The sequence below is a fragment of the Oncorhynchus keta genome, chromosome 27 (assembly GCF_023373465.1).
Source record: "Oncorhynchus keta strain PuntledgeMale-10-30-2019 chromosome 27, Oket_V2, whole genome shotgun sequence".
In the NCBI taxonomy this organism is placed as follows: domain Eukaryota; kingdom Metazoa; phylum Chordata; class Actinopteri; order Salmoniformes; family Salmonidae; genus Oncorhynchus; species Oncorhynchus keta.
In genome coordinates this window covers 36,022,016-36,045,233 of record NC_068447.1, presented here as the reverse complement: position 1 = coordinate 36,045,233, position 23,218 = coordinate 36,022,016, and the positions used below count along the sequence as shown (strand labels likewise).

Here is a 23,218-nt window from a genome sequence, read left to right as displayed (position 1 = left end):
TAGAAGTCTATTGGTCATTTGGGCTTTCAATCTAAAATCGGATCCACCCAACCATTGGCTAGCGAGAGCTCCTTGGATTTTGGCGATGAAGTAAAGATAAACTCCCAAATTCTAAATCAATTTTAAAATACATTTCATTAAGTTGATTAGCAAAATGGTGATGCAACACAGTTTATGATATATTTGAAGTTAGCCTAGCTAGCTTGTTAGCTGTACTTGTTTGATTTTCATTAAACAGTAATGAATATAACTACCATCGCATTTAAATAGTTAGCAACCTAGCTATGCACATACAGATTGAAAACATAACTAAATGGACTCGTAATGATAGTTCCTGATCGGAGCGAGCCACGTGTTGCTTTTTGTGTAACTACAGAGTGCCAAGTTGCATGTAAAAGTGATTACGAGCCAGTTGGAGACTGTCGTCAAGAAGGGATTGTGTGATTGGATCTGGGGGTCAACAAGAGACAAGCGCACGACTTCGAAGTGTAGTACCTGTGTGATTTACAAGAGGACACTTGTTCCTGGAAGGAAGAGAGCCAATCCAACGGGAGTACCGAAGTTTAGAACAAATTCGAACTATCAGTGATGGAAAAAGTACCCAATTGTCAGACTTGAGTAAAAGTAAAGATACCTTAATAGATAATGACTCAAGTAAAAGTGAAAGTAACCTAGTAAAATACTACTTGGGAAAGTCAACAAGTATTTGGTTTGAAATATATTTAAGTATCAAAAGTAAATGTAATTGCTCAAATATACTTAAGTATTAAAAGTAAAATTATATATTATTTCAAATGTGTTATATTAAGCAAACCATATATATATATATATATATATATATTACACACAGATAGCCAAGGAGCACACTCCCAACACTCAGACATAATTTACAAACAAACCATTTGTGTTTAGTGAGTCCGCCAGATCAGAGGCAGTAGGGATGACCAGGGATGTTCTCTTGATACGTGTGTGAATTTGACAATTTTCCTGACCTGCTAATCATTCAAAATGTAACACGTACTTTTGGGTATCAGGGAAAATGTATGGAGTAAAAAGTATATTATTTTCTTTGGGAATGTAGTAGAGTAAAAGTTGTCAAAAATATAAATAGAGTAAAGTACATTTACCTCAAAAAACGACTTAAGTAGTACTTTAAAGTATTTTTAGTTATATACTTTACACCACTGCTAGCTAGGCTATGGTTTGATTTTGGTAGTTGGAGATTATATTGATCCAGCTTTAATTGATGTAATTTACAGTGCTGGTAATGTCTGACTGCCACTGAAAGCATCCATCTATAATTGAGCGAGAACTGCTTCCCTGTTCCAACCTCCCAGGCCTGTATGTGTTTATGTGTCTTCCAGAGGGGTTGGGATAAATAGAAGTCACATTTCCGTTGGACCTTGTGTACAATTGGCCAAATAAAGTGATTTTAGGAGATGTCTACTTTGTCATAGGGGCACCAGAGTTCAGTCTGACTCCTTGTCAGCGGCTGTTTTTTATTCCTAGGAGAGGGAGTTCTACCTGGTTAAATGGAAGGGTAACCCAGATCACATGAACACCTGGGAGCCGAGAAAAAAACCTGCGGTGTGTGGAGCTCCTACGTCAGTTCTGGGACAATGTCTTCCTGGAGCTGCAGAGACAGAAAAAGACTGTGGTCCCCGACCGATTTGAACCAGAGCTCTCCTCTTACCTGGAGCACAGAGCCAGGCATAGGCAGACCCTGCAGAGGTGGGAGGCCCAGATCAACAGTGTTGGGGGCCTCACCAAACGCATCCTGGTCCTCAACCGTGTGGACCTGGAGGGCCCTCCAAAGAACTTTACCTACATCAACAGATACAAGGTGTGCAAGGACTCGTGTTTCACCAGTACTTTGTATCCACGACATATTTCAACTGTAGGGATGCTACCCTCTTTATCACTCAGTCTAGTATGTAGCAATACAGTACAAATATAAATATGTAGAATGAAATCAAAGATATTCTCTCCTAAGTGGGTGAGGGCATTTCGGTGGCAGTGGGGTGCGAGTGCACCAGCTGTTTGGAGAACCCTGTGGGCGATTATAGAGATTATTTGGTGCACAGTTTATAATATCACTGGCAGCTGTCACAGTTGACAATCAAACAACATACTAGTGGTTTTCATTATCTCATGCAGCACTGTGTGTATCCTGGCTGTATTACACTGCATGGTTGTTCTCTGTTGTGATTGGCTGTGTTGTGTTCCATCTAGATCATCACCACAGAGGAGGCAGAGAGGCGGGGTCAGGTCTATGACAGACAGGGAGCAACGTACCTATTTGACCTGGACTATGTTGAGGATGAGTACACTGTTGACGCTGCTCGCTACGGAAACCTCTCTCACATTAATGAATATGTCTGAATAGAGCTGGTGATAAGGTTAATGTAAGATTCAGAATACATTTAGGTTGTAGATATGTGATATCTTTAAACGGGTTGCTTTGGGCTTCCCGAGTGGCGCAGCAGTCTAAGGCACTGCATCGCAGTGTTAGAGGCGTTACTACAGACCTGGGTTTATTCCTGGGCTGTGCCACAACCGTCCATGGCCGGGAGTCCAGGTTAGGGAGGGGTTTGGCCGGGTGGCTTACTTGTCTCATCACGCTCTAGTGACTCCTTGTGGCGGGCCGGGCACTTGCAGGCTGACCCCGGTCGCTAGTTGAACAGTGTTTCCTCCGACACATTGATGCGGCTGGCTTCCGGGTTAAGCTGGCGGGTGTTAAGGAGTGAGGTTAAGCATGTTTCGGAGGACGCCTGACTCCACCTTCGCCTCTCCCGAGCCCATTGGGGAGTTGCAGCGATAAGACAAGATCGAAATTGGGGAGAGGGGGGGTTGATCCAATAGATGTGGAGAGAACTAAGATGGACTCCAATTTCAGTATGACTGAATCACCTAAAAGGGGCCACATGTCTGGATCACTGAAAAAGGCCCACATGTCTGGATCACTTAAAAAGGCCCACATGTCTGGATCACTTAAAAAGGGCCACATGTCTGGATCACCGAAAAAGGCCCACATGTCTGAATCACTTAAAAAGGCCCACATGTCTGGATCACCGAAAAAGGCCCACATGTCTGGATCACTTAAAAAGGCCCACATGTCTGGATCACTTAAAAAGGCCCACATGTCTGGATCACCTAAAAAGCGTGTGCGCATGGAGTGCAAGTGTGAGAAGGACAATTGCAGGGGTTACTTGTTTTAGGGGCGCGACAAAGACTAATAATAAACTTGATTTTGTTCCAGTAGTGCCATCATGACAATTAAACTTTATTTCTGGCATTTTAAATGGACAATGTAAATATTTGGTGTGTTTTAATATTCAACCCTATTTCATCAAACACTATTCATTCAGGTTGGGACATTAAGTTTAATTTGTTTGTAACCTGTTTGCAGTTTTTCTTAAGAGTTATTTGGTTTTAATATACAACACTAGAATCAAATTGTGTGCCATATTTAAATAACATAAACACTGTCTCCCATGAGTATACAGCGCCTTGCAAAAGTATTCATCCCCCTTGGCGTTTTCCCTATTTTGTTGCATTACAACCTGTAATTTAAAGAGATTTCTATTTTTATTTCATGTAATGGACAGACACAAAATAGTCTAAATTGGTGAAGTGAAATAGAAGGAATAATGGATGGCGCTAAATACAGGGAAATTCTTGAGGGAAACCCGTTTCAGTCTTCCAGAGATTTGAGACTCGGACGGAGGTTCACCTTCCAGCAGGACAATGACACTAAGCATACTGCTGAAGCAACACTTAAGTGGTTTAAAGGGGAAACTTTTAAATGTCTTGGAATGGCCTAGTCAAAGCCCAGACCTCAATCCAATTGAGAATCTGTTGTATGACTTAAAGATTGCTGTACACCAGCGGAACCCATCCAACTTGAAGGAGCTGGAGCAGTTTGGCTTGAAGAATGGGCAACAATCCCAGTGGCTTGATGTGCCAAGTTTATACAGACATATCCCAAGAGACATGCAGCTGTAATTGCTGCAAAAGGTGGTTCTACAAAGCATTGACTTTGGGGGGGGTGAATAGTTATGCACTATTCTGTTATATGTCTGTTTTTTTTGTTCTATTTCTTGTTTGTTTCACAAGAAAAAATATTTTGCATCTTCAAAGTGGTAGGCATGTTGTGTAAATCAAATGATACAACCCCCCACAAAAATCTATTTTATTTCCAGGTTGTAAGGCAACAAAATAGGAAAAATGTCAAGGGGGTGAAAACTTTTCATTTGATGTAATTGTTTGCTGTACAATTTGTCTGTACTAAACTGGCGTGTTGAAAGGTGTGTTTTTAATATGTATGAAAATGCAGGCTCTTCCATGACTTTTTGGATTAGGAGCCATTGATTAGTGATGGGGGTGGATCGATAGTTCCATATTGGGATATTATTTTTGCCGATATAAATCATATCGTTTTGATAATATTGCAATATTTTTTGCCCTAGTTGGCTGTACCTGTACCAAAATGCCAGCAGTTTCCCATCATAGCTTGTTCTCCCATCTTCTTTTTAGATAGGGAGCTAAAATGTTTTCAGCACTTTTATTTAAAATCACATCAAATCGCAATACGTATAGAATCGTGAGAATCTCAATATCGTATTGGCATCTAAGTATATCATATCGTGAGGTCCCTGGCAATTCCCAGCCCTACCGTTGACAGAGACATTTTAAAGAGCTTTCTTGTGACTGCAATTCAATAGGCTGCTTAAATCCTTGAATTACACAGTTGTAGGACTGTCAGTCACGTGTGAAGCCTCACATTCATTGTTGGATGGAGCTACTGTCCCCTCATAGAGGTTGCACTGGGTTGTTTAAGTCAGACTGACAAAATTGTAGGACCTCTTCCCAGTGTGAGATCTTATGTCATTTGACCAGGGGCCGTAATCCATATGTATCACGCGAGTAGGAGTGCTGATTTCGGATTAGTTTTGCCTTTTAGATCACAATTAATAAGATTACATGGAGGGAGGGGGGACCTGATCTTAGATCAGCACTTCTACTCTGAGATACTTTGTACATACTTTCCCTACAGGATGTCATTCAGTGGTCCAAATTTTTCTGTAAATAAAACATGCCTTTTTCTTATGAATGTACAACTGGCAAAATAAAATGAATATTGTATTATACCAACTGCATGTTGAGCTCAATTTGTGTTGCGTTTCTCAAATTGCTAAGAATATGGATCCCATAGCAACTGACGTCAGCATCCAGATCAAAATGCATCAAAAGTAAACTTTATTGGTGAGTTGGGGGAAAAAACAATCCCTTTAAATACTGTACAACAGGATATCTTAGAAAACAAAGCCATACCCCTCTAATATTTTTAAACCCCATTTCACTTCTCAGTTGGTTTTTCAATGTCAAACATTTGCAAACTTCAGTCTGGGAACCATTTAAAAAATGTTGGAAAGCATGCTACTTTGTTGCTCTCTACCTTGAGAAAGTGTTGTCTTTGAACAAGGGAATGTTCCAACGTATTTAAGTCAAATCATTGGCACTGAATTCCAAACATTACTCTTGTTTAAGTTAGTGAATGTCATTAGATTTGTATGATAATTTGGAATATAGAAGGCACAAACTTGTGCCCAGGTTATATTGGTGGTTCCCTGATGGTTAAAGAAAATACAAAAAATGATATGGGCCCTATTCCAATTCACATGAGATTCTTTCCAATCTAGATGCATTATCCATATGCAGCTGATGATAACCTACGCTTTGCTTTTTGGCGACCGTTGCAACCCCCTCCATTGAACTAGAGGAAATCACTGTTAATAGTTTTGACATTTTCAGCCATATAAATGAGAATCTGTGGATAATGTTAATGACCAAGTATTACTACAAACCTGCTTCTCATACTGCATGTACACACGATATGTACATTACATATGAAACAAAGTCATAATTCATTTGCGAAAATAGTAGCATCTGATAAACATTATCTTTACAACAACAAAAAAAGTCAGATAGCCATTTCAGTATAATACACACCGATCCCACCACCATTACTCGATGCAGTAGAGCAGGGGTGTCAAACTAATTTTGCCCCAGGGGCCGCATTCGGTCTTCAACGAGGTACAGAGGGCCGCACTGAAAATTGTTTATATTTCCTCTGCGTCAAAATAGTCTATCCATATTTTTTATTTTTTTCCCCGATGCTCCCTGACTGTCTAGCTTTCATTTCGGTGATAACTGGACCCAGTCAAGAAACCTTATGAATGTAGGTCCATTATCATTTCTACACAGTTTCGATATGGTTTTAGTCATTTTAAAGTATATTGAGTTTGTTTCCACTCAAAAAAAAGTTTTTCTAAAAATACATTGTACATTGAAATTGGATTGGACCCCCCCCCCCACGGGCCGTATGTTTGACACCCCTGCAGTAGTGCATCATGTGATGGTGAACACCAACAGCTCATGGCGGTGCAGCTGTTGGTGTTGTCTAGTCCTGCTGTAGGTGGGCAGGTGGGCCCTCAGCACTTTCCTCAAGTCCTCATTGAGTAGGAGGCAGATGATAGGGTTGACCCCTGCCTGGGCGAAGCTCATCCACACTGTGATGGAGAGGTACCTGTGTGGGATGGAGCAGGACTTGACAAACACCCTCCAGAAGCAGGCCATTATGTAGGGAGCCCAGAGCACCAAGAACAACAGGGTGATGATGTAAAACATCCTGCCCAGCCTCCTTTCCGTCCTCACCTCCTCCATGCCCATCAGACGCCGGTGCTGCTGGTTGTGCAAAGTCTGCCTGATCCCAAGCAGGGTGGGGGGCATTGGGCCCCGGCCAAAGCCTGCGATCCAGTTGGCTGCTGCCTGGCCCGTGGCTCCTGGTCCATGAAAGGTCCAGTTCTGGCTGATGGCCGGCACTAGCTGGACAGGCTTCATCTTGCGGTGCTTGTATTCAAACAGCAGGAGTTTGGCGTAGAAACCGTGAGTGGCCAGGACCACGACGGCCAGCATGAGCATGAAGCCCAGAGTGTCATTGGTCTTAAGGTAGCGGTGCTCGAAAATGCACTGGTCCTCATCTTGAATGAACTTGTACGTCCCCACGTCAAAGACGGGTGGCGATGCCATGGCGATGGCCAGAGTCCACACCATGCAGATGATGGCAGCGCAGGTCCAGACTGTCATGCGCTTGGTATAAAAACGGTGATGGGCAATGGCCAGGTAGCGAGTCACAGCCACACAGAACAGCATGAAGGCAGCGTGAAAACAGAAGAGCACAGCCAGGAAAGCCACCACCTTGCAGCTGAAGGTGCTGTAGGTCCACGCGGAGCTGTTGTGGACAGACACCAGGACGAAGGGGAAGCAGGCGGCAGAGCGGACAACATCAGCCAGGCACAGGTCCAGCAGGAAGAAGTAGGGGGCCTTGTGGAGGGCCCGGTCTCGGAGGACCAGCAGAGACACCAGCAGGTTGCCCACCAGGCTAACACAGAGGATCAGGCCCAGGAACACCAGCTTGATGTAGGCGGACACAGCTGCAGCCGAGATTCCTTCACTGCTGCTGGTGCTGATGCTGCTGGCCCTCTGTGAAGCCAACACTGCCAGCAGGCTGCCTGGTCCATCAATGCCAAAGATCTGGGTCTGGTTAGACATGCCTCCAGCTCTGGGATTCTAGAGGCGGGGTGCTAGGGTGATTCTACCCCTTGTCTCTCTCTGACCGACGCCACTCTTCCGCCTCAGGCAGCCCTCCTCTCGTCCGTCCTGGTGGATGTCTCTGTCCCACTTACAGGGAGCTCTGAGGATCCTTTCTACATAACAGACTCATTTGTCCTTTCTCCATTACATTCAGCACCTGTGAACAACGAAACAGACAGACAAAATAAGACTCCAGGAGGGCACATTTATCCATTTGATCTGCATAACAGGACGTCTTATATGTTTTTCAGACCGATTCAGATGCATAAAAACAACAAAGAAAATAAAAACATGGCTTCTCAGAAGCGTGTGTTGGGCAACAGTGAAGATATCTCCGCCTTACTGTCTTTCTATGGCTGGGATCAGATCAGCAGTTCTCCAGCATGCCAGCTCCTTGGCTCGCTCAGTAATTACCTTGCCCGTTGCTAAGATACAACAGCTCACATACTTTGTGCAAGTGTGGGTGTTTGAGTGCATGCATGGGGGTGTATAGGGGATGGAGCAGAGCAGAGCACAACCAAGCAGATCAAATAAGACAGACAGCATTAGCTTCCAACTAATTCACATTCTAAATGTGAAAATAGTGTTTGTGCCAAAAAAAAAGTGTAATTAAAAGGACACTGTAAATGGAAATTAAGTTATCATTATAGCTGAACAAAGGAGTTGGGAGGCAGATGCAGGTTTCTGAGCGTGTCTGAGAGTGAGGGATTCACCTGTTGACTTCCAGGAATATAAATTATTCCCTAATATTTGAATACACAGACCTCCCAGTGGAGGCCTTAACATAATAATAATATAACAAGGAAATGTCTACATAGCATGCAGAGAATTTTCTATACATTAGAATACCGACTCAAGCATGTTTCAACTTAATTGTAGAAGGAGCAGGTACTATAAAGAAATGTAACTAACTAGGCCGCGGAAATGCATTGTTGTGCCCAGCGAGGAAATAAATATTCAGCACAATGGACAGCGCCACATCCGCGCGAACTAAAACAAAGGATTGATCGCAGATTTCAGCACCACTGTCACTGTACAGCGCCATGCCCATGAAACTCATGATAACAACGCACCTGTTCTTGGGGCTGGGCCTGCATGGAGGCACTAAATACATTGAAGATTATTGCAATACTGCTCTCGTCACAATTAAGACTGTGTAGATGCATGTCATCTTAATCACAGGCTTTGATAAGAAACATATTTCTGCATGAACACACATTTCATCACTGGATTGACTCTTGACATGTTTTAAGTAATGCCCTGTGAACGTCCAGCATGGGAAAGAGATATAAGGTGCATCGTAATGTCACATTTAGATTACTTGCTTCATATACAGAAAAAACTTACCTTCGATTTCTGGGATACAGTTTTGGAGAAGATACAATGTTTCACACCGGAAGAAAATTAAGAAATGAAGCTACACGAAAGCTACCGTAATGAAACATAATATAACTAAATAAAGTTCATGTTCATGACAGCCAAACTACACAAAAACGATGTCTAAATCTGAAATGTCATAGACTACGAATTGCAGAAGTCAGATGTTAACAGGATGTGTGATTTAGCCTTAAAACTATGTTTTAAGTGAGAAGTAGGCAGGTCTAATGCTGAAAAAGAAAGTCAATTATTGCCTACTTCACCCATATTTTCTTGTTTTTATTGCAACAAATGTAGTGTGTAGTTCCAGTAGTTAGCTGCACCGCTACAAAGAATACTACTGAAACACTACCAAGATTTTTATTTAGTTCAACTACCACCAAGTTACTGCAAAATGTAGTTAAACTAGTTGAATTACATGTAGGCTTTAGTTCACTACTCCCCAACACTGCTAGGATATGTAAAGATGCGGGAATCCTCCTTCATAGAAGCGTCACTGACATTGTATGAACACATTCTCCAGTCAATATTGAAACCACCACACTCAAGATAGGCTATGTCTGTCCTCTCTGAGCGATTACACAATTGGGTTGGGCCACAGGTAGCATAACGTTTACTGGGCCTCTTAAGCATAAGTTTCACACAGACACAGACCAAAGGATGTGTCAAATTTTCGTTTCCACAATTTCATGTCATTTGCACTATCATCGGGTAGACTATTGTTGCGTCAGGTCCGAGGTAAATATAGTCTAAAGACAATTTAGGTGAGGTAACAGTAACAGCACGTAGGCTAACCTCTATAGCCTGCAATACAATCTTCCTCTACATCGTCAGATCCAAATCTTACATTTTCATACACATAAACATATATTGAAATATCGAGTTTCCCTCGACTAACGTCTTGACGCCCCTTGACGCATATCCACAGTCTTCAAAATAACCTCGATGTATCTCTATTTTCACGATGTAGAAGCAAACGCTGTGCATTTATTTACCCAGTAATTTGCAGCCAGTCTGTGTTGTTGTCCGGTGAAGGTCCACATTGCATGTGTCTGCTGGCGGACGATGAGAGCGCATTTGATTTGTCATAGGCTATTGAAAATGACAAAAATGTATATTCATATCGCATGTCTAGTCGACAAACGTCAAAATAAAAACGTTTGGATGTTTAAATGAATGATTTTAAAGTAATCCCAATTAAATGGCTGCGTCTGCCTTCGTGGATGCTGTTCGCCTGTTCGCGGGGTTCATCAGTTCTATTCCACTCGGTACCCTTGCTCCTTTTACATAGCCTCGTTATTGTTATTTTATTGTGTTACTATTTCCTTTATATTTAGCAAATATCTTTCTTCCTTTTAACTGTGCATTGTTGGGAATGGGCTCGTAAGTAAGCATTTCACGGTAAAGTCAACACCTGTTGTATTCGGCGAATGTGACCAATACAATTTGATTTTAATTTGATTTGAATCCCCTATCAGAATCATAATAATCTTTATTTGCCAAGAAGCCACATTTGCATGTACCAGGAATTCCCTCTATATGTAAAAGGTCAAATGTCATGAAGTCGGAATGGCAATGCACTGTGACCTTAAACAACCTGGTCTCTATTCTGTACTTAAAATAGAGACACACCAGTTAGTACGATATGTTACATTTTGTATGGTATGTATTCATTTGTGATTACAATTCGTATGATATGTTAAGTATTGCAATTTGTACTATACCGTGAAACTTATTTTAATAGCCTTGGCATTCATTTGCTTAAATTACTGAACACAACAGGTGCTTATTAGAGACAAGCTTCTGTTTGAGCCAGGCGGTCTATTTCCTATTTGAGGCAGGTGTCTGTACTCCCGAAGTTGTTGACTGTTGTTGTGCTTGCCAGTTAGCTAGCAGGGGCCTGTTGCACAAAACTAGGATAAGGGATTAAGCCAGGATATCTTGGTGATCCTGGCTCAATTGATCCGTAATCCGGTTGCACTAAAGATGGATAGGGGGCAGGAGGATATGTTATGGTATAAATTACCATGGAGATTTATTCTGTGGAGCTAGCCTGCTCCAGACCAGGCTAAATTCCAGGATCTATTTAATCTCATCCCTAATGTCAGTCAGCAGTCACCACAAATGGAAACCAATAGTTATTTCACTGCTCACTATACATTGTTATCACATATAACTAGACCCACTGTCATTATTTAAACGTTTGTGATCATTAATTTCAATGATTTTGGATAAAAAATGATTTTTAGATGTTGCTATCATTAGATAATTTACAGTTTCCCATAGACTATATATAAAATGATAGAATATTAGGGCCACAGAGGGAAAAAAGACAAGTCATAATATTGTAACCAGTTGTTTTAAAGGAGGACAGTTGTTAAAATGACAGATGCGGGGCATTTCGTGAAATTGTACTTCAGTATGGTTTCATAAACAAAGACATGCTGATGTGCCAGAATATTAAGTATCACATTGTCATAAGTATCAAAACTGTAAAAACAATATGTAGCTTTTCTGCAGAAAGAACCAGCCTCATAAATTTATGACTTTATCCTTTTCTTCAGTGTGGCCCTAGTACTCTGTCATATAAACAAATACACATTCCATATGAATATAAAAACACAATGTGTAACATTATGTTCCTTTATTGAATAAGGACAAAACAAAGCAGGTAAACCATCAGCTCCTTTCGAAACTGAAGTCACAGTGACTCTACAAGATGGAAAGCACAGAATCCAAGCATATTATACAAAATGATACATACACATTCAAAGGTCTGTATATAACACACCCTGCATGTCTGCACACTAAAATAAATGCAGGACAAATCCATACACATCAACTGAACAGACAAATGAATGGATGCAGTAGCCTCCCTGCAGCCTTGTATTACACACAGTATACCGCACAAACATCATAAGAGGCCAAATTCGTAAAAAAACGAACCCAAAAAAAACCAAATTCCTCTGCCACCGCAGGACATATTTAACCAAAATTGAAAGCACACATACTAACTAAAATAATTCAACACATATTGGTCCCTCAGCAGCCGACCACTGTCGTCATCAGGGAAGATTGCCGGATTGTCCCAGTCCATGGCTGGTGGCACTCTGGGGGCCCTCTCCTTCCTCAGGCAGGCCACATTGTGGAGGACAGCACAAGCCACAGTAATATCACATGCCCTAACAGGGCTGACCCTTAATTTGTGAAGGCAGTGAAAGCGTGCCTTCAGGAGGCCAAAGATCATTTCAACTCTGGCCCTGGTCCTGGCATGGGCATGGTTGTAGGCCTGCTGTGCTTCCTGGGGGTCTGTGAAAGGTGTCAGGAGAAAAGGCTGGCAGCCATACCCCTGTCTCCCAGCAACACACCAGAGAATTCACCTGTCAACACAAAATCTCATCATTACTACCTCATAAACACAGTGATATTCTTGACACAGCCATGATGGTTATAAATAGGGGTTGTGTGGCTTACCTTGTGATAGGCACTGATAGATTTCAGAGGCCCGAAAGATTCTGGAGTCATGGACTGAGCCAGGCCATTTTGCCACAACATTGCTGATCACACAGTCAGCATTGCAGACCATCTGAAATCATAAGATGAGGAATATTACACCAATCAATGCACATCACTGGCAGATTTTTTTGCTTATTTTCCTAGGTAATTTTGCTCAAGAAAATATTCAAGATGTTTTTTAGATATTTTTTTTTACTGAAAACAAGACAAAAATACTAAGTAAGAAAGACATTTTTGCAGTGCAGTGAGCAACCGACCTTGGGTCCTTTGAAAGGCGCTATATAAATTAAAGTGATTATTATTATAGCTCATCTATTTATTCAATTACATTTTATTTATATAGCACTTTTCACAATTGTTTCATTCTGTCAAAGCAGCTTTACATTAATGAAAGCAGGAGAAACACAAAAAAAAACGGTGGACAACATAAGAAGCAGAGTACAACGGCTAAGATTAAACCGTACTGAGCGTAGTAACGTTAAATAATAATGTAAGGCTTTAATAATAATTTATCATAGCTTTATACAGTGTGATGGACTTACTTTACACAATTTCACTCATATCTCCAGTGCATTTCAATTAAAAATTTAACCGTTTCATAATTACAGTACAACTGCGTTTTTGGAGATGTGAATTAAATATTTGAATTGTAATTGTGATGTTTCAGCGGAGCGGTGAGTGTGTAATTGTGCACTACTTACGCATTCAGGCGGTCTGCAATACTTTGCCACGCTTTTTCTCTTTGCTTTATCACTGTGGCGGTGTTGCCTTTCTTCTTAATTATATCTTTTACCTCCTCGTATGCCTCCATGAGGATTTGTGCTTCCGACGGGGAAAAGTACGCGGCTCTAGTTGCCATGGTAAATCAGTTAATCTGTGATCTGTGGCGGGGTCTATTTGAGTGAGCCGTGAGCGCGCACCTATCCAGGATTGGTTTCACCTGGCTTAATGAATCCGTGTCTGCTCATCCTGGCTTCGTCTTTGTGCAACCAATTAAGCCTGGACGCACATGTTTTGGCTTCATTGAGCTCAGCTTAGTCATTTATCCCGGATGTCTTAATTCTACTTTTGTGCAACAGGCCCCAGTTCTCAGCTTTTAGCAGCCAATGGCTAGCAGTTTCCTACTGACAATAAAAACAGATGATTGTCATCATTTTTTTGAGTCATTACTGAATTATTTAATGTAACAAATCAAACATTAAACCTTGAACAATTAATTTAGACCTGCCATTTATTTGAAACTGTTTTTTTATTTGTTGAAATGTGTGCAGTTGCCTAGCTATTAAAATGGACACATGTAATTTAAGTTTTACGGTATGTTACAGATTGCAATTTGTAATATATGTTACGAATTTTCAATATGCACAATATGTTACAAATTTGCTAAATATATGTTACGAATTCCAATTTGTTGTTGCTAATGTTATCTAGATGGCTAATGCTAACGTTAGCTAGCTGGCTAATGTGAGCTAGTCTAGAGGTTAGGGTTAGGTTATGAGTTAAATTAAAGGGTTAAGGTTAGGTTTAGGGGAGGGTTAGCTAAAATGGTTAAGGTTATGGTTATCTAAAAGGGTTAAGGTTAGGGTTAGCTAGCATGCTAAGTAGTTGCAAAGTAGCTAAAAAGTAGTAAATTATATAAAGTGTGACATGATGATAAAATTCATCCGTACTGAATAATACCTATGTAATTTGGCCCAACAGTAATTATAAAAATTAGATCCTTTATAGGTGCACAAAAATATTGTAAGTTAACAAGCATTATCCAAAGAGTGTGTAGCTCTCTGTGTAGTTAACCACAACATTCGCTGGGGGGCAGATCTGTCCTGTTTTTTGTATTTTTCAGCTGTTAAATGAATTGCTATTTTGCAGAGGGGGCATAGCAGCAGGAAGTAGGGGTGCTGAGGGTACTGCAGCAAAAAAAAAAAAAAAAAAAAAAAAAAGTAATATACATTAACAAAAATATATCTTATTTTTGGAAAACATTTTTTTTCTTCACAAATGTAGTGCAGCGGGCCTTTACTAGTATTATCGGAGGATATAGACATCTGTAGCATGGACAAAAAAAACATTTTTTCAGCAACTCTTAGGCAAAAATAGGTTGTTATATAATTAAGAACAGTATCTTGAGGGATTCAATAGTTGAAATTGTTAAGAGTTGACCTGTCCCTTCCTCTGGGATTGTCATTCTAATGGAATCCAGACAGAACAAAACCCTGTCCTCAAACATTTACACCAAAAGGTGCAAAGTTATGGGCAAAGACACAAAAACATCCACATCAAATTAAATATATTTCTTGATCAAATAACATGGAAAACAACCACTTTTTGTGCAGTATTAATTTACCATCCTTACAAACCCCTTAATGCAAATATGCATTACTGTCATGCACATAGCCAGGTCATCTAGGTTTGTACCTATAGACTTTCCATCACCATGATGAAAAACTATGCACAATACAGTAATTGAGTACATTGAGACATCAAGTGGTTTGTAATGATGTGATGTGGCTCAGATGGTAGAATGTGACACTTGCAATGCTAAGGTTGTGGGTTCAATTCACATGGGGGGGATCAGTACAAAAATGTATGCACTCACTATTGTAAGTTGCTCTGGATAAGAGATATTACACAAAAAAGTTATGAATTGACTATTTCAGTTTTCACGAACAGTAAAATAAGTTGCATTTGCTAAGTATTTCAAGAAACTGAAAAACATACAGTACCAGTCAAACGTTTGGAAACACCTACTATTCAAGGGTTTTTCTTTATTTGTACTTTTTTTTACATTGTAAAATAATAGTGAAGACATCAAAACTATGAAATAACACATATGGAATCATGTAGTAACCAAAAAAGTGTTAAACAAATCAAAATGTATTTTATATTTGAGATTCTTCAAAGTAGCCACCCTTTGCGTTGATGACAGCTTTGCACACTCTTGGCATTCTCTCAACCAGCTTCATGAGGTAGTCATCTGGAATGCATTTCAATTAACAGGTGTGGCTTGTTAAAAGTTCATTTGTGGAATTTCTTTCCTTCTTAATGCGTTTGAGCCAATCAGTTGTGTAGGGGTGGTATACAGAAGATAACCCTATTTGGTAAAATACCAAGTCCATATTATGTCAAGAACAGCTCAAATAAGCAAAGTCCTATTATTTCATAGTTTTGATGTTTCCACTATTATTCTACAATGTAAAAAAATAATAATAATTAAGACAACCCCTGGAATGAGTAGATCTGTCCAAGCTTTTGACTGGTACTGTCTATCAAACAGGTATTTTTATATTCCACAAATATTATCAGATTAACTGTTTTATACAGATAATTATCAGACACAAGTTACATATGCTGGTAAACACTAATATATTTAGTTGCCTTTTTTTCCATAAAAGTAGTGCACTGGGCCTTTATTTGTCCTATATTAGCAGACAAAAAAAAACTTTTGTTGTTTCTCAGTAGCCACCTAGCAATTTTATGAATTTTACCTTTAGCTAGGTAGGTTCACATTCTCCCAACCTCAACTAGGTACCCAGCCATTTCAGGCGAAAATCAAGTTAGATTAGCTTATCTAACTATTTTAACTGGCATGCCTACTGGCAAGGTTCCTAGACTTTAGAAAATACAAAAATTGCTTTATTTATTGGGTTATTTTATTTACCTTTATTTAACTAGGCAAGTCAGTTAAGAACAAATGATTATTTTGATACTATTTTTACTATTTCTTACAATGATACTATTTACCAGTGTTGCAGTTGTACTAGACTCCTAAGAATCAATTCAATATGCATAATTACAGAGGTATGTTTAGATAACTTTTTTTTACATCAAATTAGGTGTAATTATGGCTTTAGATTGAAGGAAAAAGCTGTTTCAGGTGTTTGAAAAATGCTACATTTTCCGACCACCAACCCTCCACGTACTTTGTGCCCCCTCTAAAATAATGGGTGCATGACACCCCTGACTACAGCTGGGATTATGTGTATGTCAGTATTTACAGTGCCTTCAGAAAGTGTTCACACCGCCGTTTGGCTTTTTCCACATTTTGTTGCTGTAACGTGTACACAGGGAGTCACTAAATAACACAAGGAACAAACAAACAAACAAACAAACAAACAAACAAACAAACAAACAAACAAATGTAGGGTACAGAAATGGAACCACTGAAACAGAAACAATTACACCCAGGGAAAGAACCAAAGGGAGTGACATATAGGGAAGGTAATCAGGCAGGTGATGGAGTCCAGGTGAGTCTGATGAGGCACGTAAGGATAGTGACAGGTGTGTGTAATAATGAGCAACCTGGTGACCCCACGACAAGGCCGATGGCCACAGTCATGGGTCGGCTCAGCCTGGGGCGTTAGTGGCTTGGTGATCTGAGCCTCTGATGATCTGCTTGATAGACCTCCCAGTGTTTTTGAGGAAATCTGAAACTACGACGACTCATCCACCGTAGTAGCGTCTTCCTCATTTGAACTGCTAGTACCTTCTTGGGTTAGGGTCATCGACAGGGTTGCAAAGGGTCGGAAACTTTCAGGTACATTTTCAGAAATTTTCTGGACATTTTCCATGGGAAATTAAGCCAGGGAATTTTGCTTAAATTCATAAAATTGATTGTAACAGTGAACCTTTTGTGGGGTACACATACGGCAATTCTAGGTCTTCTGGAATATTTTGGTTAAACTATCCCCAATTCAATGGAATTGCAACCCTTTGCATGCACAGTGCATTCTTCCATCACATGTACAGCTGATTCTCAAGATCTTGCACACTAATGAGATGCTATTTAGCCCACACTACTACAATGTCTGAGCCAAGGACTACATGCTTTCTGGTAAGTTTTGATTACAATACTGGGTGGGGTGAATATATTTTATATGACAAACATTCTTTTTTTGTAAACTAGTAAATAGCCTACAGCAAAGTGTGTTTAAATCATTTCTAACTTAACAATTTCTGCTAGTTAGTTTTTGATACCATGTGGGGTTTAGCTTGCTTGAGCCTGCTAACAGTGTTAATTCACCTGTTTTCATACGTTTCATTTTTTAAAAAATCTTAAAGGGGTTGTTTAAATCTAACTGCTTAACTATTTACCGGTACATGGAATTGTATTGGTTGTTTTTTAAACTCTTTTTCCCCCTAATGTCTACAGGAAATGTGTGGAGATATTTCACTGCAGCTCATGTAGAATGAAAAGCTGTGTACATTTTCAAATACTGTGCCAAATCATGTGAAGAATGCAAGAATCATCTGGCCAAGTGCATAAAGTTCCCTTAGCATTCACAACAAGCAACCTCTGACAAAAGACCCTCTACTTCTATTCGAGGTGAAAATGATGAATCAGACATCTTATTGATAGAAACAGCTCATGGTCCTCCTTGAATCAAAGTTTTTTTGACTCAATGGAGGAACGTAGTCAGAGAAATACTGATGAATGTCTTTCTCAAGCTGTGCATGCAACTGGTTCACCTCTAATGCTCACAGGCAATGTGTATTGGAAGAGATTTCTGAATGTTCTTCACGGAGCATACACCCCTCCAACCAGACATGCTTTATGTACTCATTTGCTGGATGCAGAGTTCAGAGTTCAAGTGAAGGTCAAGCAAATCATAGAGAAAGCAGACTATTGCAATCATCTGATGGGTGGTCGAGTGTTCGTGGGCAAGGAATAATTAGCCCTATCATCTCCACCCCTCAACCAGTATTCTACAAGAGCACAGACAAGGGACAACAGACACACCGGTCTCTACATTGCAGATGAGCTTAAGGCAGTCATCAATGACCTTGGACCACAGAAGGTATTTGCACTGGTGACAGACAATGCTGCGAACTTGAAGGCTGCTTGGTATAAAGTGGAGGAATCCTACCCTCACATCACACCCATTGGCTGTGCTGCTCATGCATGGAATCTGCTCCTCAAGGACATCATGGCCCTGAAAACAATGGATACTGTTGGGTGGTCCTTTGCATGTGGTGATATAAGTTTCCTTTAACAATCAGTCTTCCAGATAAGACACAGACACCTTGGTATAAAACTCTTTAGTAGTAAAATGCAATTACAGACAGAGATTCACATACAGAGTACCTCAGTGGTCTATAGAGACAATCTGATAGGAGACAATGCCATCCTGTCTGATGTTCAGACTCTGCTTGTAGATGTAAGAGAAGAACACCGTACTGCCCTGTCCACTTCACTGTTGCTCCAAGCACAGGAAACTGCAGTTCTGAAATAAATCAAAAAGTGTGAAGGCTTCTGCCTGAAGCCCATACATGCCACAACGTACACGTTGGACTCCAAGTATGCTGGCAAGAGCATCCTGTCTGGTGCAGAGATCAACAAGGCCTATGGTGTCATCACTACCGTGTCTCGCCACCTTGGACTGGATGAGGGCAAGGTTCTTGGCAGTCTGGCGAAGTACACTTCCAAGCAAGGGCTTTGGGATGGAGATGCAATATGGCAGTGGTGCCAACAGATCTCATCAGCCACCTGGTGGAAGGGACTTTGTGGATCTGAGGCTCTTTCCCTGTTGCCTCCATCATCCTCCAAATCCCACCAACATCAGCCTCCTCAGAGCGCAACTGGTCCTTGTTTGGGAACACACACCAAAGCATGCAACAGGCTGACCAATACAAGGGTTGAAAAATTGGTGTCCATCTGGGCAAATTTTAGGCTTTTTGAGCCTGACAACAAGCCATCCTCAACAAGGTTGGAAAGTGACAGTGAAGATGAGGCCCCAGAGTCTGATGTTCAAGAGGTGGACATTGAGGAGGTCCAGGGAGGAGACATGGAAGCCTGAGGAAGACAACCAACGCTTTAGTTTCTAGACTATCATTTTACAGATGTATGTTGAGAATGTTTTTGGGAGATGCGATGGGTCATTAGATATTCCCTTTTGTTGTTCAGTGAAATCCCCCCATGTGAAGAGTCAGCTAATTTATTTAAAGTTCAATTCGTAACTAAATTGTGTTTTTATTGGAAGGATTTAATCATTTGCAATTATGTCTACTTAGGATAAGGTAAAATGCTTGTCTCCATATATGGTAAATATATCCAATGCAAAAAACATCTATATTTAATTGGTATTAATATTAATTCCCATATTTCCATTAATTCACATATTCCCAAGGAAAATTTCCACCTGAATATTCCCCAAAATGTGCAACCCTAGTCATGGATGAATCTGAGGTGTTGTCTGTGACTTCAAAAGATAGCAAGTGGCCACTACACCTCTTCCTAATCTGCCTGGGAGCTCTCGAGCCTGGGCCCTGTATCCTCCATAATCAAGACTCCAACTTCTCTGGCCATGCCATCATCCATTGATGTCAGCTGCTTATCATCACTTCTGGGAGAAATGGGGGGGCCTCAAGGGAAACCTCTATCTGGGAGTTTCTACCTTCTGTTCTACTGAACTCAATAATGGGTGGGATCCGAGGGATGTTCTAGGAGACTTGGGAAGCTGGTGCTTGGCTCCTGAATTCTGAAGGACTTTGTCGTCCTCTGTCTCGTTCTCTGCTTCCTGCCTTGGATCCTCCGCCTCCACCTTCGACCCCTGCTGAGGCACCTCTACATCTTCCTCCTCCGCCACTACATCTGGTGTGGCGGGATGCACACTGATATGAAACATCTTCCAGTGAAGGCATGTTGGCTTGGATCTCTGTGTGAGGTGGGTCAGGTTCGATGTGTGGTTCTCTGATTCAGGGTGGAGGTTCCTCCCTCCTGCTCCTCTTCGGCCTCTAAGGTTTCAGCCATGCTGCTGTGGAGTGATGTTTGAGACAAGCTCAGAGGTGTGGGGGTACTTCTATCTTTGGGCTCCTCCTGGGGTTGGTCGTTGAGTTTCGCTATTTAACAGTCCAGTTCCGGTGAAGGTTCAGTTGTCAGTTGGTTGACTTGGGATGCTACAGGTATGATAGCACTTCATTGATTTGTGCTGTGGAAGGCACATGAGGTTATTGTTCACCCAGTGATAGTGGTACTGGACAGTGTTCCATCTGCTGATGGAAGGTTGGCTAGGAGAGGAGAAATAGGTCTGTCATTGGCAGTCTGTAGGAATAACATAAAGAGAAATAAGTGACAGTGACAGGCTTTGAGGTAGCATGGTCCCAGATCTGTTTGTGCTGTACAGGCAACTCCTATGGTCATTGTTTGGTATGAAATGACGATAGGAGTTGGCTATACAGCAGAAATAGATCAGGGACCAGAATGGCTTTGAGGTACAGGGACTAGTCATAAAGTATGACGATGTATGCATTCACTACTGTATGTTGCTCTGGTAAAGAATGTTTGATAAATGACTCAAATGTAAATCATTCCTGTAACTGTTTTCAAAGTGAACGGCAGCGTGTCATTCCTAAATGGGTCAGGGTGAAATTTAAAACAGAGAATCTAGTATATTATAAAGATATGTACACAAGTTCAAAGATAACTGGTAAATACTGATGAGTTATTCCACCGTTACCTCGAAGTCGAGCTCTCGTTGAAGAATGACTGGGCACACAGCAGTGGGCTTCACCATCTCTGGCACCAGCGTAGTCAACGCTTCATCTGCAAAATCAAAGGTCAAAAGTCAATCACACTAACCATTATTCTAAATGTACACTTGTTTCATGTGCAATTATATTCAAGTACATTGGATGTATTGGACTGGCCTGAGATGTAACTGTACGATTGAAACAGTGAATATAGCGAGAGTCAAAATAAGGATCTGAAAATGTCACTTACTCTTTTATGTTTCATCCTTTTACAACTATGTAAAAACTCTGATAGTCACATGCAGCAGTCCTGCTTTACCTTCATCCTCTGGGAACTGCTCAAAGTAGTCCGAATCCTCCATACTGAAAGGAAAGACATTCTACTGTTAATCAATGGCACTGCAATGAAGACACTCACAATACTAGTTTAAAGATAAAGACCTTTAAATAAATTACACATTAATGGCACTAGAAAGGTGACCACAAACTGTTAGGGCCTACATCAAGTTGTCCCAACAGCATAGCTTTCTTTACAGCACCATGGTGTCACGTTGTATAATGATCGGAGACAGGCGCAGGACAGTATTTTCTCCACCCAAACAAAAGCGTAAGGTGTAAACCTCAAAATAATACACAGGCCGTGACCCGTAAACCAATAACACGTTGCATGTAAGCCCATACGACAGCACAGGTGCTCACAAGACCAACAGACATGGTAACATAGGGCACACATATACACATTCTAATCAGGGGGAATGGGAACCAGGTGTGTGTAATGAGACAAGACAGTCCAGTGTTGGTGGTAATGAGTTCCGTTCAGTGACACCTAGAAGACCGGTGACATAGACCTCTGGAGCTGGTGAAAGGAATGAGCAGCAGTACTGGGGGGATCCGTGACACATGGAGTGAATCCTTCACACCTGGCTATCAGTGTAGCCTTGTATGGCATCGAAACTTTTCATTCAGCCTCATTTACTTTCTTTTAAAAAACATAGCTGATATGGCTGTCTTGCTTAAACAAATGTGGTTTCTACTGACAATTGAGATGTACAAACTATGGCATAAGGGGAAGATGAGCGGATAAGATGCAATCCGTAATTTCGATTAAGACATTAATGAACGAGCTAGGACAGACGTCGTCAATATAACTATTTGTTCAGCACTTTTGAAACGGACAGCGACAGAATCCAGAACATGGGCTGTTCTTACAGTATGCTCCCTGTAGACCAAGTCAGAACCGTAGGATAAATAAGGGGGGCATATAAGCACACAATGAAAGCTCTTACAATATTTGATGATGACATTTCTCTAAAACAGGCTATAAGCTACATGTGCACCACCATCTCAGAATGGTAGGCTTAAATTATGTGGTGGAAAGTGACCAAATTATTAGGGTGAGACACATGGGCTACTAACAGCTTACTACACAACATACACTTAGTATTACTTTCTTAGCTACAGTATACATATCTCCCTGGCATATTACGTCATTTTTGAAGCAGCATACAAGACATTTTTGAACATACCTTATTGTGCTGTGCTCACTTGAACAGGAAGGTGGCTCAGCAGTCCTTCGTGGGCAAATTTTGTCATCACACTTTGTCATCTAAGTCTGGCATTCTCAGCATCTGTGATGCTTTAAAGACAACTGGGAACTCAGAAAAAAGGTTGAATCGTGACATCAGTGATGATCAGGTCGGAGCTCTAGAAAGAGGCTGTCACACCCTGACCTTAGTTATTTTTATTTTCTTTATTATTTTGGTTAGGTCAGGGTGTAACGAGGGTGGTATGTGTGTTTTTGTCCTGTCTAGGGTTTTTTGTATACCTATGGGGTTTTGGTATGTCTAGGTAAATGTAGGTCTATGGTGGCCTGAATTGGTTCCAATCAGAGACAGCTGTTTATCGTTGTCTCTGATTGGGGATCATATTTAGGTTGCCATTTTTCATGTTGGTTTTGTGGGTTATTGTGTAGTTGCCTGTGTCAGTGGTTGGGTTATAATAGTGGCAGGGTTGGGGTTGTAAGTTTAATGTTTCTTCGTTTTATTAAAGAGTTTGTATTCGTAACACGCTGCGCCCTTGGTCTCCTCCTTCCGACGAATGTGACAGAGGCATGAGTTCCCGACTTGGAATTCCGAGTTGCCCTTTCAAAACGTATTTTCCCAGTTGAAGCTTGTTTTTTTCCGAGTTCCCAGTTGTCTTGAAC

General features: G+C 40.9%; 1 protein-coding gene, 2 long non-coding RNA genes and 1 pseudogene across 5 annotated transcripts; 1 reads left to right on the top strand and 3 right to left on the bottom strand.

Annotated features, from left to right (window-relative positions):
* The first annotated feature begins 588 nt into the window (after positions 1 to 588).
* On the top strand, positions 589 to 4,025 carry LOC118360315 (histone-lysine N-methyltransferase SUV39H1-like; annotated as a pseudogene).
* Positions 4,026 to 5,244: 1,219 nt separating this feature from the next.
* On the bottom strand, positions 5,245 to 10,302 carry LOC118359882 (probable G-protein coupled receptor 173). The gene is made up of 2 exons (XM_035738758.2): positions 10,029 to 10,302; positions 5,245 to 7,813 (listed from the first exon to the last, which is right to left on the bottom strand). Exon 2 carries the CDS (start codon positions 7,612 to 7,614, stop codon positions 6,412 to 6,414), a length of 1,203 nt encoding a protein of 400 aa, XP_035594651.1. The 5' UTR covers positions 7,615 to 7,813; positions 10,029 to 10,302; the 3' UTR covers positions 5,245 to 6,411.
* Positions 10,303 to 11,662: 1,360 nt separating this feature from the next.
* Positions 11,663 to 13,517, bottom strand: LOC127912587 (uncharacterized). Its single transcript, XR_008083329.1, has 2 exons — positions 12,508 to 13,517; positions 11,663 to 12,413 (listed from the first exon to the last, which is right to left on the bottom strand). It is a non-coding gene; the product is annotated as an uncharacterized LOC127912587 (long non-coding RNA).
* Positions 13,518 to 17,485: 3,968 nt separating this feature from the next.
* Positions 17,486 to 21,748, bottom strand: LOC118359461 (uncharacterized). 3 transcript variants are annotated; one of them, XR_008083079.1, is made up of 5 exons: positions 21,517 to 21,748; positions 21,266 to 21,378; positions 21,003 to 21,088; positions 19,775 to 20,587; positions 17,486 to 19,339 (listed from the first exon to the last, which is right to left on the bottom strand). It is a non-coding gene; the product is annotated as an uncharacterized LOC118359461 (long non-coding RNA). The 3 variants fall into 3 exon arrangements; XR_004820673.2 differs by lacking the exon at positions 17,486 to 19,339 and having other exon boundaries at positions 19,403 to 20,587; positions 21,517 to 21,746; XR_004820674.2 differs by lacking the exon at positions 17,486 to 19,339 and having other exon boundaries at positions 19,403 to 20,553; positions 21,517 to 21,744.
* Between the last annotated feature and the right edge of the window lie 1,470 nt (positions 21,749 to 23,218).